The following is a 20617-nucleotide window of genomic DNA, read 5'->3' on the forward strand; positions in this document are numbered from 1 at the left end:
TGATCTGAAACTCCTGACCTCAAGTGATCCACCTGCCTCGGCCTCCCAAAGTGTTGGGACTACAGCCACCACAGGCAGCCTATGATACCCTGTTTCAAAAACAACAACAAAACAACCTAGGATATGTTCTGTTTCTGTCTACATGTTTTTGCTTCATTTATTGCTTTCTCTCTGTCCTTAACTCCTTCCTCCCCACCCCCACTAATTTCTTTTCTTTTTCATGCTTGTATAGATATGGCTGCCCCAAAGCTTCTGAGTTAGATATTTTAGCCACATGGTTGCCTCTGAACTTTAATTCCGGTTCCCAGTAACCAGTTCCCAGAAGAGATCTCCAAATCAATGTGGGGTACACTCCTATAGTGCTTAGATCAGCTGTCTTTGCCCAGTCCATTCAGCCGGAATGAAGGGGGTAGATGTCCATGATAAACATTGTTGCAGCCTTCATCCTTTTAGGAGGAATGAATTCTAGAAGAGGGAATAGTAGTTGATAGGGAACCTTATTAAACTAGATACAGCTCCCAAAAGGTGTATACCACATGAATAGTACTGCAGTGAGTGAACGTCTTTGTGAATTGGCTCATTTATGCAGATATTCCTTTGACATAATTTCTAACCATTTTAATAGTTAGCTAGTGTATACAAGTTTCAGTAGATATGGACAAGTTCTTTAAGAAGTATGTCCCTTGTTTACACTCCCGTCAACAGTGTATACATGTTTTCCTGTACCTGTTAGTTGTGGTCACCAACCTGTTTGTCTTTGCTGAGCTGAAAAATAAAAAATCTAATTGCTGTTTTAATTTCTATTTAGTTTCTAGAAAACATGTACAACTTTTATTATGGCTTTTAGCCATTTTTATTTTTTCTGTTCATTTTTTTTGTCTTTTTTGCCCATTTTTAGAATTTGATGGGTTTCCCCCTTTCATTTGCCTAAAACTGTCATACATTCCCCATTTGTATGACATGTGTTATTTGTTTTGTTTTGTTCTTTAGTAGTAATGTGTGCTTTGCCTTAAGGTGGTTTTTTTTTCTGGGAGAAGGAGTCTCACTTTGTCGCCCAGGCTGGAGTGTGGTGGCGCGATCTTGGCTCACTGCAAGCTCTGCCTCCCGGGTTCACGCCATTCTCCTGCCTCAGCCTCCCAGTAGCTGCGACTACGGGCGCCCGCTACCACGCCTGGCTAATTTTTTGTATTTTTAGTAGAGACGGGGTTTCACCGTGTTAGCCAGGATGGTCTCGATCTCCTGACCTCGTGATCCGCCCGCCTCGGCCTCCCAAAGTGCTGGGATAAGGTGGTTTTAATTTTTTATGCAATCATATTACTTCTTTTGTGTCATGCTTACAGAATCCTTCGCTACTCTAAGATTGTAAAAGCATTCACTCATTGTCTTGTAGTGCTTTACTGATGAACTTTTTACATTTTAGTCTTTGATCCATGTTTAATTTACTTAAGTTTTGTTTTTTTTGAGATGGAGTCTCACTCTGTTGCCCAAGCTGGAGTGCAGTGGTGTGATCTCGACTCACTGCAACCGCCACCTTGCGGGTTCAAGTGATTCTCCTGCCTTAGCCTCCTGAGTAGCTTGGTTTGCAGGTGCGTGCCACCATGCCTGGCTAATTTTTGTATTTTGAGTAGAGACAGGGTTTCACCATGTTGGCCAGGCTGGTCTTGAACTCCTGACCTCAAGTTATCTGCCTGTTTCTGCCTCCCAAAGTGCTGGGATTGCACATGTGAGCCACCATGCTCAGTGAATTTACTTGAGTTTTATTTATTTATTTATTTATTTATTTTTGAAATGAAGTCTTGTTCAGTTGCCTAGGTTGGAGTGCAGTAGTGTGGTCTTGGCTCATTGCAACCTCCATTTCCCAGGTTCAAGTGATTCTCCTGCCTTAGCCTCCCAAGTAGCTGGGATTATAGGTGTCTACCACCACACTCAGCTAATTTTTTTTTGTATTTTTAATAGGGACGGGGTTTCACCATGTCAGCCAGGCTGGTTTTGAACTCCTGACCTCAAGTGATCCACCCGTCTTGGCCTCCCAAAGTGCTAGGGTTACAGGCGTGAGCCATTGCACCCAGCAAGTTTTAGTATTAAAGGATCTGGTTTATTTTTTTTGATGGCCACTTATTTGTTGAAGAGGAATTTTCGCCTAGTAATTTGCAGCCTTAAATATTAAATTCCTATATACAAGCCTATTTATACTGCCTAGTCTCTTTTCTTCTACTGATACGCTATTCTTGTGCCTGTACTTACCTACTACTGTGGGTTTATAGCATAGATTAAAATATAATGGCCAACTAGGAAGGGGCAAGTATATGTTTACTGAATTTATAGAGTGAATGGTTCTATGCATATTACTTTATGATTCATATACTGTAGTTCATAAGTTAATTACAAAAACCAGTGATTGTTCAAGTTAGTGCTTCGTATTTCTCTGTATTCTGGAGAAACAAAAGGCAACTGGGGATCTTTTAAGTTTGCTTTGGGCTGTGATTTCTTGAAGCGTTTTTGTTTTGTGAGTTGTTTTTTTCTTATTTTGTTTTGCTTTGCCAGCAATGATTTAGAGCATCCTTTTACAAAAGGTTATTAAAAAATTGTTTTTTACCAAAAGCTCCTATTTAGAAATGTGTTTATTTTTCAGACCTCAGGAAATTTTCTGATGGAATTTCAAGTGAAAAATGTTCCTTCAGAAAGAATTGCAACTCAGAAGATCCTGTCTGTGATAGGAGAGTGCCTTGACCACTTCGGCCCTGGTTGTGTGGGTGTGCAAAAAATATTAAATGCTCGGTGTCCACTCGTGAGGTTCTCACACCAGGCCTCTGGATTTCAGTGTGATTTGACTACAAACAATAGGTATGATCTCTTACGTTTATTATTTTAAATATGAATATTCTAATGTAATAGCTTGGTTTTTCTCATATAGAAACAGTGGCTTTGTAATCTTAAACATGCTTGAATAACAACTTTTTAAAAATTTGAACACTTGGATTGAAAAGTAAAAAATCTTTTATATTATACCTGTTGATAATTTGGTGTTCCTAAACAGTGCTAGGATATTGTGTTAAAATGTTCACGTATCTAACCTCTGAGAAGAAATGTATTTCATTATTCTTACTTGTGGAGACTGGTAGTGTGTAGTGTGAAATATGCCTGCTTTTTAGAAGAAATTTCTGATGACGAAAAAAGAAAAAAGTAAAATAAGAAAGAAAGACGCCTATTTATAGTACAAGTCTTCTAAGGATACTTAGAAAATAAAAGAACAACTTGAAGTTGACCTTTGAATTGCCTCCAGATATATAGTCAACTTTGTGTACTAGACATATGTCCTCTTTACTTAGGTCCACAAGTGGTTGGAAGAGCTTAAGACTGGATGGCTTTTGTTCATCCTATATGTATTGTATTATCCTAGTGATTTGTTTGCTTCAAAAAGTGGGATGGGAATAAGTTCTTTTGTACTGATGACTTTCCTGGACTCACAACAGGGAAATTTTCTTTATTTCGTTTTTTTATTATTATTGCTATTGAGACAGAGTCTTGCTCTGTTGTCTAGGCTGGAGTGCAGTATGGCTCATGATCTTGGCTCACTGCAACCTCCACCTCCCGAGTTCAAGTGATTCTTGTGCGGTTTCACCCTGTTGGCCAGGCTGGTCTCCAACTCCTGACCTGAGGTGATCCGCCTGCCTTGGCCTCCTAGAGTGCTGGGATTATAGCCGTGAGCCACTGAGCCTGGCCCACAGTAGGGAAAATTTCTTAATTGAGAAGTTTATTTCTTAACTTCTCATTGCATGAGTTCATTTTCACTATGTTATTTGTTAGATAAATAATCATTACTGAAAATAGATTCAGAAAATCAAAACTAGAGCAGTTTTGGTTAAACTCGAATCTTCATCAACAAAGCAATCCTAAGTACCTGTGGATTTCTCTCAAGTAAAACTCATGGAGTAAAGTCTGTGATTTCTTGCCAAACTTTAATATAAAAATATAATACTGTACTTTCTATCATTATTATATTTTCTTTATAGTATGTAAAATAGGACAAAATGGCATTTATCTTTCTAATTATTTTCTTTATATCAGATACCTTATACTTTTTGATATTTATTTTTAGCTTAATTTAGCTTCATTTTCATACATAAAACACTTAATCACCATGAATTTCTAAGTTGCTGTTCTTTTTTTTGAGACATAGTCTTGTTTTGTCGCAAAGGCTAGAGTGCAGTGCCAGGATCTTGGCTCACTGCCATGCAACCTCCGCCTCCCAGGTTCAAACAATTCTCCTGCCTCAGCCTCCCAAGCTGGGATTACAGGCACATGCGATCATGCTGGTGTATTTTTGTAGAGACAGGGTTTCATCATGTTGGCCAGGCTGGTCTTGAACTCCAGACCTCAGGTGATCTGCCCACCTCGGCCTCCCACGTACTGGATTACAGGCGTGAGCCATCACGCCTGGCCTTTTTTCTTCTATTCTTTTTAAACTCAGGATGTAAATGCCATTTTAGAGACAGTTTTAACTTGATGCTGTTAACTTATTTTTTATACCATGTGTTGGTTCTTGGAGAAATTACAAGACACGTTTTGATCAGTAGGAAATTAATATTTTAAATTTAATTTAATTCTATTTTTACTTTTTTAGAGACAGTGTCTCACTCTGTTGCCCAGGCTGAAGTGCAGTGGTGTGATCATAGCTCACTGTAGCCTTGAACTCTTGGGCTCAAACAATCCTCCTTTCTCAGCCTCCCATGTAGCTAGGATTACAGGTGCATGCCACCACGCCTATTTTTTTTAATTAGATTTTTTAAATTTTGTTTTTCTTTTATATATATATATTTTATTTTTATAGAGACAGGGTCTTCCTATGTTACCCAGGGTGGTCTCGAACTCCTGGGCTCAAGCCATCCTCCTGCTTTGAAATGCTGGGACTACAGGCGTGAGCCACAGTGCCCAGCCAATAAATGCCTTTTTGTCTTTATCAATTATACATATATATATATGTATGTATGTATGTTTGAGATGATGCCTTACTCTGTCGCTGAGACTGAAGTCCAGTGGCTTAATTTTGGTACACTGCAGCGTCGACCTCCCTGGGCTCAGGTGATCCTCCCAACTCAGCCTCCCAGGTAGCTGGGCCTACAGATGTGTGACACCACACCCAGCTAACTTTTTTATTTTTTGTAGAGACAGGGTCTTGTCATGTTTCCCAGGCTGGTCTTGAACTCCTTGGCTCAAGCCATCTGCCCACCTCAGCTTCCCAAAGTTCTGAGATCACAGGTGTCAGCTACTGTGCCCAGCTATTTATTAATAAGTATAAAGAGCCTTTGTGTGTTTTACTTATTATTTAAATCATGTTTAGAAACTTTGATTTAAAAATTCTAAGTTCTAGGCCGGGCGCGCTGGCTCACGCCCATAATCCCAGCATTTTGGGAGGCCGAGGCGGGTGGCTCACGAGGTCAGAAGATTGAGACTATCCTGGCTAACACGGTGAAATCCTGTCTGTACTAAAAATACAAAAAAATTAGCTGGGCATGGTGGCGGGCGCCTGTAGTTCCAGCTACTCGGGAGGCTGAGGCAGGAGAATGGCTTGAACCCTGGAGGCAGAGTTTGCAGTAAGCCAAGATCGCACCATTGCACTCTAGCCTGGGTGACAGAGCGAGACTCCGTCTCAAAAAAAAAAAAAAAATTCATAAATAAATAAAAATTTTAAGTTCTAGATCTACATTTTCTTTCTTTCTTTCTTTCTTTATTTTTTTGGCAGGGTCTTGCTCTGTTACCCAGGCTGGAGTGCAATAACGCTATCTCGGCTGACTGCATCCTCTGCCTCCCGGGTTCAAGTGACTCTCCTGCCTCAGCCCCCCAAGTAGCTAGAATTACAGGCGTGCGCCACCACGCCCAGCTAATTTTTGTATTTTTGTTTGAGGCAGGGTTTCACCGTGTTGGCCAGGCTGGTCTTGACCCCTGACCTCAGGTGATCCGCCTGCCTTGGCCTTCCAAAGTGCTGGGATTACAGGCATGAGCCACGACGCCTGGCCCTAGATCCACATTTTCTTTTTTTTGTTTTTTGAAACAAAGTCTTGCTCTGTCTCCCAGGCTGGAGTACAGTGGCTTGATCTTGGCTCACTGCAACCTCTGCCCCCCGGGTTCAAGCAATTCTCATGCCTCAGCCTCCTAAGTAGCTGGGATTACAGTGGCACACCACCATGCCCAGCTGAATTACTGTATTTTTAGTAGAGAAGGGGTTTCACCTGTTGGTCTTGAACTCCTGGTCTTTAACTCCTGGCCTGAAGTGATCCGCCCACCTCGGCCTCCCAAAGTGCTGGGATTACAGGCATGAGCCACTGCGCCCAGCTTACATTTTAATTATCAATTTTAAGAGGATGTTTTAATGGGAATGAATGTATTTGATATTCAGCCATTCATATTAAATTTTATATTGCAAATTCATAATGCTTTTGATTAATCATGTTCTGAATACATTCAGATATAGTAGGATATTTAGATATGTTTCTTGGTATATGTTTAATTTTACCCTTGGTTTATAATTTGGGGATTTGAAAATTCTTCTTATTTTTATGTTTTGAAGGATTGCCTTGACAAGTTCTGAACTCCTTTATATATATGGTACCCTAGACTCAAGAGTGAGAGCCTTGGTGTTCGGTATACGATGCTGGGCTCGAGCACATTCGCTAACAAGTAGTATTCCTGGTGCATGGATTACAAATTTCTCCCTTACAATGATGGTCATCTTTTTTCTCCAGAGAAGATCACCCCCTATTCTTCCAACACTAGATTCCTTAAAAACCCTAGCAGGTAAGACTAGAAAGAAACTTCTCCATTTTCTTTTTCCGATGTTATGAGTAAATATAATTACCATGTGTTACCAAAGCCCCATCTATTTGTTTATTAGTCATAAAATTTGTCTTGACTTTCAAAGCCTTATGAATCTAAACTTATTATTATTATTATTGTTATTTTTTAAAGCCTACCGGAGTCGTAAGAACAGATGATTTGGGAAGCCAGGGCCTTTAGCTGGCTTTTTTTTTTTTTTTTTTTGAGACGGAGTCTTGCTCTGTCACCCAGGCTGGAGTGCAGTGGCCGGATCTCAGCTCACTGCAAGCTCTGCCTCCTGGGTTCACGCCATTCTCCTGCCTCAGCCTCCCAAGTAGCTGGGACTACAGGCGCCCACCACCTCGCCCGGCTAATTTTTTGTATTTTTTAGTAGAGACGGGGTTTCACTGTGTTAGCCAGCATGGTCTTGATCTCCTGACCTCGTGATCCGCCCATCTCGGCCTCCCAAAGTGCTGGGATTACAGGCTTGAGCCACCGCGCCCGGCCTAGCTAGCTTTTTAAGCTTTATATACCTTTATATGCCTTTAGCTAAATTTATATACCTTTAGGTAAATTTTTTGAGAGTTCTGTTTTCTGTGTATCAGTTGGCAAGGTTGTTTACAGCAGTTGTGTGATAGCTGGAGCTTCCCCCCTAGTTGACCAAGTCTAGAATGACCTTTTTCAGATACAACTTGTTCAGATACAACTTTTGATTGGATCACAATCTCAGAGATGACTTTCAAATTGGAACTTATGTTTAGACTTGTATTAGAGATACTAAAACTGTTTCATGATGTTTCAAAGATTCTAAATGTGTTTTTAATGAAAAGCTTATAAGCAGTCTTAGGTGCATTATTTTAAATTTGACATACTATATCGTTGGTATTATAAATGATTTTATAAATGCCTCCCAGGTTCAAGCGATTCTTGTGCCTCAGCCTCGCTGAGGCCTGCTGGAGAAGTTATGTTATAAAATCTTGCAATTGTAAACGCTAAAGGGAAGGTAATTAAGGGGCACATACATACAAATGCATACTGTGTCTTCTACCCATCTTATGTAATTGCTGCCTGATAATTCGATTGAGTGCTTTCTTGAATCTTCCTGTTTAAAATGACCTTAAAAGGCAAAGTATTTATGTAGCTTGGTGTTTAAAATCTCTAGACACGGCCCAGTTTCCATCCTCTTCTCTACTCCTCTTTATGTGTCCCACATTCCAGCCAGTGCTGTGATTACCCTTGGAACATTTCATCTTAGCTCTTTGTTCACACTGTTTTTCTGCCTGGAATCTGCTTTCTCTTCTCTCGGTCTAAATTATTTCTTCCATGCTACCTTCCCTTATCCATATTAGAAGTGATCTCTTCCTGTCAGCACCGTAAGTGTTGATATTGTTTGAAATTGACCTCAAAAAAAGCTTGATTTGTGTTTACAACTAATTGATCACAGCCAGTTACAAATTTCTGTGTTTCTTCTCCACTCCCACTGCTTCACTTGACTAGCCTAAAGAAATAAAATAAAATGAAATAAAATAAAATAAAGCTAGATTTGATAGGTTAAGGGAAAACGGAAGTTTTCAGTGGGGTAGAGTGGTGGTCACTTATCTCACTTTTGAGATTAAAATAAAGGGCAGCATCAATATCTGTGCTCATTTCATCCCTTAGTGTCATTCAGTATTTATTGATTAATTCCTATGCATCAGGTGTTATTGGAGCAGTGGGGATATGAACAGTGTTCCCAGATAACTCACAATCTAGTGGAGAGGTAAGCGATACATAAGATATGGGGCAGATCTTCACCATTAAACTACCTGTAAGTAGCACTTCCTTTTCCACTCCTGCAGTGTGCAGTGATGCTTAATGCTACTCTCATAGAAACCATCATGGGGAAAATCACGGAACTTTTGGAGTTCAGTAACTGAGCAACAGTAGAAGCTATAAACGGAGGAGTGGAAGAAAGTTGAACTTGGTATAGACTACTCCTAAACATCTTGATTGCTCCCTTCAGTCTTACAAGTACTGGTACCCCTGCCCATGTCAAGGCCCTGTTGTCCTCTGCCTGTGAAGACTTATATTGTCTTTCTCCCTTATCTCCAGTTTGGTTCCCACTAATCTATTCTTAGTTAAGAGAGTGATTTTCACAAATACATATGATAGTATTATTCTTTTTTGCAGTCCTTCAGTAACTTTCTATTATCTTTTTTTAAAATGTCCACTAATTTTTTAAAATTTTGTTTATTATTTATTTGTTTATTTTAAGAAAGGGTCTTGCACGGTTGCCCAGGCTGGATTACAGTGGCACAATCTCAGCTCACTATAACCTTGACCTCCCAGGCTCAGGTAATCTCACTTCAGCGTACTGAGTAGCTGGGACTATAGGCATGCACCACCATACCTGGCTAATTTTTAAATTTTTTGTGAAATGGGGTCTTGCCATGTTTCCCAGACTGGTCTTGAACTGGACTCGGGGTCCTCCCACCTTGATCTCCCAAAGTGTTGGGATTACAGGCGTGAGCCACTGTGCTCTACTTTGTAGGCAGGCTGGAGTGCAGTGGTGCAATCTTGGCTCACTGCAGCCTCTGCCTCCCAGGCATCCTCCCACCTCAGCTTCCTCAATAGCTGCTATATACAGGCTTGTGCCACCACTCACTCAGCTAATCTTTTAAAAAACTTTGTAGACATGGGGTCTCACTATATTGCCCAGGCTGGTCTCAAACTCCTAGGCTCAAGCAGTCCTTCTCAGCCTCCCAAAGTGCTGGGATTATAGGTGTGAGCCACCGTGCCTAGCCTCCACTAATTATTTTAGGAAAAGAATATGATACGTGGACAAATTTTAAATGACCTGGTGAGTTTTTAATTCCAAATCTACTTTAAAATACATTTAAATATGTTCACATCTTATAGCATCAAAACAGGCAAAACTAGCTTGGAATTCTTTAATATTTCACTTGAAACATCAAATTTGATTGTTTTTAAATTTTTGCAGTAGTTTTAAAATATGGTAAGATAATTTTTCAGGCTAGTTTTTACAGTTGCGTCTCGGCATATAGCACATTGTAGATGCCTAATTGCCAATAAATGCCAAGCAAAATTTGATACATTTTTTGCCTTCCATCACCTATGGTTTTTGAAGTTGCTACAAAATAACTTGTCTTAGATTAATGAATATTAAGAATTGGGTGAAGATCATTTTGAGGAGAATTTATCAACATTTTCCTTATCTTTTTTGTTTTTTTCCAAAATCCATGGTTTTTATACTTTCTAATTTTGACCAGTAATTCAACATTGGTGGACATTAAACCTAAGGGAGAAAATAATTTTAAACTGTGAAACAATCAAAACCATCTTGAGTCTCGGTGTGTAATCATCTAAGTGACTTGAGTCTTGTGTACAATCATTTCATTTCTTCTAAACTGTACCTTTCATTTGATACACAAATAAAGTATCAACTTGTTCTTTTTTAAAAGAAAACAATATTTTGTTTGCTTCCTTGCTTGTTTATTAATAGAAGGCAGCATGAATTCCTAGAATACCTTCCAGAACTTCTAGGACTTTGTAAACTACTATTTAGAACCTAAGCTAAGATAAAGACCAAACTTTTTCACATTGTGTGCAGGGCCCTTTATCAGCTTCCTTTTCATCCTCTTCTCTTACGTTGATTCCTGTGTACCAGTGGGGAGCGTTAGCCAATCTTGAATTCCTTGATGATGCTTGATGTTTTGTGCTTTTTTTCATTGCTCCATGCTTTTGCCTAAAATGGCCTTCTCCCAGCCTCCCCCTGGCCCTGGTTTTTTTTACGGAGAATCTCAAGATTAAGCCAGAAAAGACAGACAAACCCAGTATAGGATCTCATTTGTCAGGTCTTTTCTCGCCGTCCTCTCTGCCTCCCAATGGGTAGTGCTTTGTTGGTTTCCAAGCCCGTGGTACACACCTGTATTGTAACAACTGTTAGATTGTTGTAGTTCTTTTATGTGCCTGCCCCAGCGTTGTCAAGCTTTTCTAGGGCTGGCTGTCTTTGCTTCATCTCTGCGTCTTCTGTTCCTCGCATAGTATTGGGTTCATAGTAAGAGTTCACTGTATAGATTTCAAAATGATTGGATAACATTTTAAAGTTGAGGGCTGTTTGTACTGGGCGAGATGGACCATGATGTTAACTTTCATATTTGGTTCCTCTTGAATTGCCCTGTTTCTTTGTGTTTTCTTGTAATCTCCACTGTGTTCTCTCACACATCTCATTTTCTTGTGTTTTCCATGCTTTCTGACTTTGCTACTTTTGTTACATTTACTTCTGTGCTTAGTGCTTTCATTGAAGTTTCCTTCCTGAAAAAAGACACAGCAGCTAAAAGAGCATGAATATATATGACTGACACTGCCTCACAAAAAACATAAACTGTTAATTATTTGAAGTAGTGAAACATGTGCCCAGGTTCCTTAAAAATAGATCTAAGTAGAAATATATACACACACACACACACATTTTATGTAGCTCCTTCAACATATTATAAATTGTATAGTAGAGCACATAAAATGTGCTATTAAAATGTTAGAACCTAGAATAATTTTTGAGAAATTAACCAGGTCTTGACAAAAAAATAACAAAAAACACAAAAAATGGGAGACAAATTTATAGGAGGCTTATTTATCTCTCTGGTGATTGTAGGCATTTAAAATCAAATATCTGGGCTGGGCACGGTGGCTCACACCTGTAATCCTAGCATTTTGGGAGGCCGAGGTGGGTGGATCACTTAAGGTCAGGAGTTTGAGACTAGCCTGGCCAACATGGTGAAACCCTGTCTCTACTAAAAATATAAAAATTAGCCAGGCGTGGTGGTGCTTGCTTGTAGTTCTGGCTACTCAGGAGGCTGGGGCAGGAAAATCACTTGAACCTGGGAGGCAGAGGTTGTAGTAAGTCAAGATCACGCCACTGCACTTCAGCCTGGGTGACAGAGCCAGATTCCATCTCAAAAAAAATAAAAATTAAAATTAAAAAATAAAATATCAGCAGTCATTCAGATTACTGATTATATGCCTGCTATATGCTGGATGCTCCTTGCAGGCGGGTCAGCGGTGGGGAGTTGGGCAGTAATGAATAGGAGAGTGGCCTTTGTAGTTCCAGACTGGGGCAGAGGAGTGGACAGCATACAGACAGTCAGAATGCAGTCAGATAAGTCAGATGGTGAATGGAACAAAAAGGATGGAGAACCAGTTTGAAATTATGAAATGCTTTCAGATAAGAAGTAGCCATTCATGAGATTTCTGAAAAGTGGGAATTTGCTCTTGTAAACAACATATTATCTGTTGCAGATAGTGTGGGCCAGGGATTTCATGGTGGTTGTATATTTATGAAAATGATTACCTCTAAAGGTATAAATACTAGTAGAAGAGGTGAATGCCTGAGTCTAATGTGCTGTCATTGAGTTCATTTTGCTTACTTACTGAATTCCAGTTACTCTAGAGTGCTACATTTTAGAAATTACCTGAAGCTTTTTTTGTTAGCATTCAGTTTGTGTCATGTATGAAGATGGTAAGAATGGAATTGGGTATGTAAATGAAGTATTGACTAGAGATAGTGCTGAAATTTGGTTTGGTGAAAGATGGAGAAACTCCCTATATTTTCATCTACTATTAGAAAACTGATTACCTCAAAAATTGATTAGGAATCATTGGGTTGTTGAAAGATAATAATTCTAGATTGCTAAATTAAATGTAATGTTAATTTCACTGTGGCATAACTAGTCTCAAATCTTTTTTTAAATTTAACTTAATTAAAAGAAGATAAAAAGATTTGAGATCAGTTATCCCATAGGGAAATTAACATCATTAAATCATAGACAAGAAATTATAGATTAAATCATTATTAAATCATTCAATCGTAATTATTTAATCATTCATAAAATCTATGATTTAAATAAAGAATAGAGTAGAAATTTATTTACATTTATTTGTTTTGTTTTGTTTTTTGAGATGGAGTCTTGCTCTGTTGCCCAGGCCATAGTGCAGTGGTGTGGTCTCAGCTCATTGCAACCTCCGCCTCCTGGGTTCAAGAGATTCTCGTGCCTCAGCCTCTTCAGTAGCTAGGATTACAGGAGCATGCCACCATACCTGGCTAATTTTTGTATTTTTAGTAGAGATGGGGTTTCACCATGTTGACCAGGCTGGTCTCGAACTCCTGACCTCAGGTGATCTGCCCGCCTCAACCTCCCAAAGTGCTGGGATTACAAGTGTGAGCCACTGCGCCCGGTCTTAAATTTATTTAAATCATAGATTTTTATTCTGAGGTAGGAAATATCTTTGAAATATGTGAAATAGGCCAGGCGCATGGCTCATGCCTGTAATCCCAGCACTTTGGGAGATGAGGTGGGCGGATCACCTGAGGTCAGGAGTTCAAGACCAGCCTGGCCAACATGGTAAAACCCCATCCCTATTAAAAATACAAAAATGAGCTGGGCGTGGGAGCATGTGCCTGTAATCCCAGCTACCCGGGAGGCTGAGGCAGGAGAATTGCTGGAACCCGGGAGGCGGAGGCTGCAGTGAGCTGAGATCATACCACTGTACTCCAGCCTAGATGACAGAGCGAGACTCTGTCTCAGGCAAAAAAAAAAAAAGGGAAATATGTGAAATGTTTTTTGTTTGTGTTTAAGATGCAGAAGATAAATGTATAATAGAAGGCAACAACTGCACATTTGTTCGTGACTTGAATAGAATTAAACCTTCAGGGAACACGGAAACATTAGGTAAGTGTCTTTCTGTTTACTTGATCCTTTTTGGATTGAAATAGGCTTTCCTCTGATTGTCCTTGTTTTATTTTCTTACAGAATTACTACTGAAGGAATTTTTTGAGTACTTCGGCAATTTTGCTTTCAATAAAAATTCCATAAATATTCGACAGGTAAATAATGTTTCACTAGTTATTAGTATCTGGTCTTCCACCGTAGTAATATTTAATTAACTGTTTTCAAAACACTCTAATGAATGTTATTTTATTTCTTTTCTATAGTAATTGCTAGTAACAAGGAGGTTGATGTCCAGAGAAGTTACATGACTTGACTAAGATCAGTCATCCCTTTATGCCAAAGAGCAAAAGCTAGCTCTTTAGCATCTGCCTTCTTATTATGCCATGGGACTTCTGTCCTCACTTAGTGTAATACTGTTTCCCTCACAATATGGAATACATTCCAGAAAGTTTCCTGAAAAATATTATTTACATACAGCTGTTTTTAAACTGGATTTGTGTCTATGGAATAAATTTAAGTCCCAAAGATAGATTTCAGTGATTCCCTCAATTTGAGCCCTTAGGATTTAGGTTTGTTTTTTTTTTTTTAGAGCAAATGAACTTATGATTTGGATTCTTCTGAGCACCTGGGATGAAAGACATTTTTTCTTTTAAAAAAGAAACTCAGGCAGAAGCCTAGACAAAATTTGTTTACAAGTGGGAGATAACTTGGCATAGCCCTCTGTTTGGGTTTATTTTGTTTAGCATTTGGCTACTTGATTACAAATCTTACAAGATTGGCTTCATAAAACACAAACCCAGATATACTTTCTCCTTATTTCTTCACCTCTCTTTTCATCCTTCCCTCTTACCCTGCTCATGGACTCTGTTAAAATAAAAGATTGGGGAGAGGAGAAAGGATTCATTCAGAAAGCTTTGCAAATGCAATCTAGAAGGAAAAAGTCATAAGCATACAAAGTTTGTCACCCTTTTTGTACTCCAAAGCTCAGAGATACTAAGCATGAAATAAGTTGGAGAATAAATAGTTGCTGCTCACATTGGGGAATTTTGACCATTGGCTTTGTAATAGTTAATTAAGTAATAATATTTATGGTATTATTTGAAAGAGGAAGAGATATGTAGACTAATGACTTATATTGGTCATATGATTCATAGCTTTAGCTTTTCTTTCTCTCTCTTTTTTATTTTTATTTTTTTTTTTGAGGCAGAGTCTCACTCCATTGCCCAGACTGGAGTGCAGTGGCACGATCTTGGCTCACTGCAGCCTCTGCTTCCTGGGTTCAAGTGATTCTCCTGCCTCAGCCTCCTAAGTAGCTGGGATTACAGGCATGCGCCACCACACCTGGCTAAGTTTGTATTTTTAGTAGAAATGGGATTTCACCATGTTGGTCAGGCCTGTCTTGAACTACTGACCTCAGGTGTTCCACCTGCCTCCCTCGGCCTCCAAAATGCTTGGATTACAGGTGTCTTTTTTATTTCTGTGAGATACTATCTTATGTGGCAGAGCCCTGTTGTTGGATCTCTAGGAAGATAATGAAAACTTTTTAGTGTTTTAAATAAATAATGAATAATCCTTTGTTCCTGCTCTTTTTTCCTCATCTCATACTTGGGAAACATTAATTAATATATTTAATGTAAGGTTTCTAATTTTGTGTGTTTCTTTTTCTACCATAATAGGTATGCTTTTAGCAAGTCTCAGAAATAAATATGTCTTCATCTTACTTTCTGCCATTTTTAATCATTTTTTTCTCTTTTCATGCTCTACCTTGTCAGGTGAAAGTTATACTATTTTAAAAATGCTTTTGTCAGTTGACTTAGTCCAGATACCTCTTCTCTGAGCAATGACATCATCATCCATAGATGATAAGCCTAAGTTATTTCTCCAAAGAACACTCATGAAACTACAACTGGGAAAAGAAAACCACAAAAAATGAGAAGTACACACACCCAGCATGCATACATACTCAGTCCCCTGAAAAAGAAATTCTTTACTGTGTAAAGTTAATGCTGGTGTTTTATATGTTTTGACATTTTATTGAGTTAACGGTTTTTATATTTAAGCCCTTCATGTACAGTAACTCATTTTTTCTTCTGTGTAATGATCTATAGGGAAGGGAGCAAAACAAACCTGACTCTTCTCCTCTGTACATTCAGAATCCATTTGAAACTTCTCTCAACATAAGCAAAAATGTAAGTCAAAGCCAGCTGCAAAAATTTGTAGATTTGGCCCAAGAAAGTGCCTGGGTTTTACAACAGAAAGATACAGACCGACTTTCCGTATCAAGTCATCAGCCCTGGGGGCTGGCAGCCATATTGCTACCATCTGTTCCAAACAGAAGGTCCCTTACCAAGAAGAAAAGAAAAAGGTCTGCAAATGAAAGCATCAAAAACTTGTTAGAATCTTTAAAAAGTAACAGAACAGCAAATTTCACAGAAACCAATGAGAAGAGAACAATTAGTACTCAGACATGATGACTGCTACGTTATGTAAAGAACTGGGCTTATCCTATCAAACTGTCTGTGGACTACTTGGAAAAACTGGTTTGAAACTGTCACAGATCTCAGCTTTCATCTGATGTCACTTTTCATGATCTTCTCATTGGCCCCCCTTAACCTGGTCTGAAGCTCTGGGATGTTTTCAGTCTGATCAGCCTGATGCTCAGTGGCACTTTATTAAAACATCAGCTGTGGAGTGTGGCAGCGCACACCTATAGTCCCAGCTACTCGGGAGGCTGAGGCAGGAGGATCTCTTGAGCCCAGGATTTTGAATCCATCGTGGACAACATAGCAAGATTCCTTCTCTAAAAAAAATGAAAATAAACATAAGCCACAAGGAACGGGTGAAAGATTATTGTAATGTGCTTTAACTAAATAGGTAAACTATACTAAACAAATGCTAAAACTCAGTTTTAGGATGAAACCGTTGTTGATATCCACATCACTCCCTGTTTAGAAAACATTTAAAACGACTTTTAGTTATGTACAATACGTTGGCAGTGAATACATTAAGCTTCAAAATTTGGTAGTGCTCTTGAATATGTATATTTGTATTTTTCAAGCGAAGTTCTCTTACATATACATTAAAGTGGGTTGATACTGATATCAAAAAATGTTTGTTTTTAGAACAGACATTTCGGTCAGTGCATTCTTAGGTATTCCAAACCAAATATGATGACATCAATGGATTGCATTTTAAAAATATTGTTTGATTTTTCTGTTTTCAAAAATAAAATCCTGTTTCTAACTAAAATGTGATATTCCCAGTATTCCTTCACATCTCTTTTGAGAACTCCCCGCTTCCTGTAGGAAGTAGACATACTTGTCTCTCAGTATATGCAGAAAATTGGTTCCAGGACCATCCACGTACACCCAAATCTGCACACACTCCTTCAGTCCTGTGGAGCCCGTGCATGGGAGAATTCCACCTTGCGCATAAGCAGATTTTGCATCCGGTGAGAATACTGTATTTTCAATCCAAGTTTGGTTGGAAAAAATCTGTGTGTAAATGAACTTCGCAGTTCAAACCCATGTTGTTCAAGGGGCAGCTATATGTTGAAATTTAATTTCCATTACATTCTCTGTGGAGTAACGGAGTTTCGCTCTTGTCGTCTAGGCCAGTATGCAGTGGCACAATCTCAGCTCACTGCAACCTCTGCCTCCCGGATTAAAGCGATTCTCCTGCCTCAGCTGGGATTACAGGCACCCGCCACCACACCCAGCATTTTAATTTTTGTAATTTCAGTAGAGATAGGGTTTCACCGTGTTAGCCAGGCTGGTCTCGAACTCCTGACCTCAGGTGATTGCCCACCTTGGCCTTCCAAAGTGTTGGGATTACAGGCATGAGCCACCACACCTGGCCTCTGTGGAGTAACTTTCTATTTAAGAAGCAAGTAAGCCCCAGGCATAGTGGCACACGCCTGTAGTCCCAGCTACTTGGGAGGCCGAGGCACAAGGACTGCTTGAACCTGGGAGGCAGAGGCTGCAGTGAGCTGAGATCACACCACTGTACTCCATCCTGGGCGACAAAGCGAGACTCTCTCAAAAAAAAAAAAAAAAAAAGAAGTAGCATAGTGCTTAAAAACAGACTTGAGCCAGACTGGCTCCATGACAAGGTACTCAGTCTCCTGGGGCCCCCGTTTCATCTGTAAAATGGGGATCATGATCAGATCAACGTGAGGATTAAGCGAGGGATGTAGGAAAATGCTAGGTCAGAGCATTTTCCTGGCGTGAAGTAAATGTTACTTCTCTAACTGTTGCCTTTCGGTGTTTGTGGCATGTTATTACCTTTTTTGCTACTCAAAATTCAGATTTAGAGTTTATAGTACTTTAAAAAATTTTCCCATTTAGATTTTATGTCAGAAATTATAATGGGTTCTGCTTGGGATATTTTCAGAAACTCAGCATTGTTATGAAGCAAATGAATTCTGTGTCCTTGTGTCTATGCTACTGGATTCCACATTTGACACCAGCAAACAAATATCGATGTTCTTCTGTACAGGCAATGTCTTTAAAAGCCATTTTCCATTTGTTCTTTATTTTGTTGGGCTAGAAATCCATATTGATTTAAAAAACTTAAAAAGCATTAACCACTTAAGGGTTTCTAAATGAATTTTTTTTTTTTTCTGTTCACAGATATTTAGTCAGATATTTCCTTTTTTAGGTTGGTGCTAGGTATAAAATGGTTATTTAAGCACATAAAGTATGTGTATGTGTTAGCATTTTCTTTTCTTTTTGGTAATTTGTAGGACAACCTTGACACTAGGCTGTTTTACTTTTCAGAATCAGATTTAATTATGTGATTAACTTTAAATCTACAAAGACTTTTTTTTTGAGAGGGAATCTTGCTCTGTCACCCAGGCTAGAGTGCAGTGGTGCAAGCTCGGCTCACTGCAACCTTCACCTCCTGGGTTCAAGCAATAATCCTGCTGCAGCCTCCCAAGTAACTGGGATTACATGTGCCTGCCACCATGCCCAGCTAATTTTTGTATGTTAGTAGAGACGGGGTTTCACCATGTTGGCCAGGCTGGTCTCGAATTCCTGACCTCAAGTGATCTACCTGTCTTAGCCTCTCAAAGTGCTGGGATTACAGGCGTGAGCCACTGCGCCCAGCCCATTGATGGTTTTTGTACAAAGGGATAATAAAAAAGCAATGCTTTTAGATGATTGATCTGTTGATACCTAGTAGTTTTAGATCATGGCTTTTTGTTGTTGTTGTTGTTTTTGAGATGGGGTCTCAGTTTGTTGCCTAGACTGCGCTGGACTGCAGTGGCACAATCTCAGTCTCACTGCCACCTCCACCTCCCAGACTCAAGCTATCCTCCCATCTCAGCCTGCTGCGTAGCTGGGACTACAAGGGTGCACCACCACTCTCAGCTAATTTTTGTATTTTTTTGTAGAGACAGGGACAGGATTTCACCATGTTGCTCAGGCTGGTCTTGAACTCCTGGACTCAAGCAATCTGCTCACTTCAGCTTCCCAAAGTGCTAGGATTACAGGTGTGAGCCACCATGCCCAGCCATGATTCCTTTCTTTTGAAAATAATACATTTGGCCGGGCATAGTGGCTTACACCTGTAATCCCAGCACTTTGGGAGTCCGAGGCGGGCAGATCATGAGGTCAGGAGTTCAAGACCAGCCAGGCCAACATGTTGAAACCCTATCTCTACTAAAAATACAAAAATTAGCCAGCTGTGGTCGCAGGTGTCTGTAGTCCCAGCTACTCAGGAGGCTGAGGGAGGAGAATTGCTTGAACCTGGGAGACAGAGGTTGCAGTGAACCGAGATCGCGCCACTGTACTCCAGCTGGGGTGACAGAGCAAGACACCATCTCGGCAAAAAAAAAAAAAAAAAAAAGCAAATTTGAGTACTTGAGTTACTTGAGTATAGGTTTTGTCATTAAGTTAGATAAAATTTGGCTGTTAAATTTTCCACAAAAAGCCAGAAGGTGACTGTCTCTCATATGCCTCAGAAGAGTCTTTCTCCTTAGTGTTTAATAAGAAAGTAAAGCTTAAGCAGTTTGAAGCTATCAGCAGGAAGTAACAGCTCATGGCTTACGTATGATTGTATGTAAAGCCTTATTATGAAAAATTCTTTACATATATACTTGGAAAGAAATGAAAACTTGACCAGAAATCACTTTTCATCTTGGTATGAGGTTGGAATATTTATTTTAAATACTTGAAAGACTTATTTGGGTTTCCACAATGAATTCAATTACTTGTGGATACAGATTCCAAAGAATATAAACATTACAATGTTCCTCTGGAATTCCCATGTAGCAACTCTCAGAAAGTATCTGCTGTGGATAGAATCTTTAATCTGTAGTATCTGTGATACAGGATATATCAAATCACAAATTATTTAAAAAGGTACTTTATCTTTTAAATGTAATTGCTCGTGTTTTATGTTATCTGTGTGTGTATCCACGCCCTTTCAGTACTCAGTGGAGTCAAAGCTAGATTAAAAGCATTATTCATGTTTCTAAGATGAATATATTGAAAAAATTTTCCCCCATCGCAGAGTTTCTAAGCTTCTAGAATGTGGTGCTAAGGCATATTTTAAAGAGAGCATTAAAAAGGTCTAACTTGGCTGGGCACGGTGGCTCACGCCTGTCATCCCTGCACTGTGGGAGGCCAAAGTGGGTGGATCAGTGGAGGTCAGGAGTTCAAGACAAGCCTGACCAACGTGGTAAAACCCCGTTTCTACTAAAAATACAAAAATTAACTGGGCGTGGTGGCAGGCACCTGTAATCCCAGCTACTCAGGAGGCTGAGGCAGGAGAATCACTTGAACCCGGGAGATGGAGGTTGCAGTGAGCCGAGATTGTGCCACTGCGCTCCAGCCTGGGTGACATCGAGACTCCACCTCAAAAAAAAAGAGAAAAGAAAAACATTTAACTTAAAACTCTAGATACTATACTATGATGAATACATGGCATGGGGAAAATACCTAATTTGGAACAGGCCAAGTCTAAATGAAAAGTTGGCCAGGCCTAGTGCTCACTCCTGTAATCCCAGTACTTTGGGAGGCCAAGGTGGGCAGATCACTTGAGGTCAGGAGTTCAAGAGCAGCCTGGCCAAC

The 20617-nt window shown here is 39.6% G+C and overlaps 1 protein-coding gene across 1 annotated transcript in view; it reads left to right on the top strand.

The window, feature by feature from the left end:
* Positions 1-16790, top strand: part of MTPAP (mitochondrial poly(A) polymerase) — a 37733-nt gene extending 20943 nt beyond the window's left edge. Inside the window, exons 5-9 of the mRNA XM_025397847.1 lie at positions 2633-2844; positions 6569-6795; positions 13449-13541; positions 13623-13696; positions 15650-16790. Coding sequence (XP_025253632.1) covers positions 2633-2844; positions 6569-6795; positions 13449-13541; positions 13623-13696; positions 15650-16012 — 969 coding nt within the window. The 3' untranslated portion in view covers positions 16013-16790. The remainder of the gene's footprint in view (positions 1-2632; positions 2845-6568; positions 6796-13448; positions 13542-13622; positions 13697-15649) is intronic.
* The last annotated feature ends 3827 nt before the right edge of the window (positions 16791-20617 follow it).

Source organism: Theropithecus gelada, chromosome 9, assembly GCF_003255815.1.
Source record: "Theropithecus gelada isolate Dixy chromosome 9, Tgel_1.0, whole genome shotgun sequence".
NCBI classification, from domain to species: domain Eukaryota; kingdom Metazoa; phylum Chordata; class Mammalia; order Primates; family Cercopithecidae; genus Theropithecus; species Theropithecus gelada.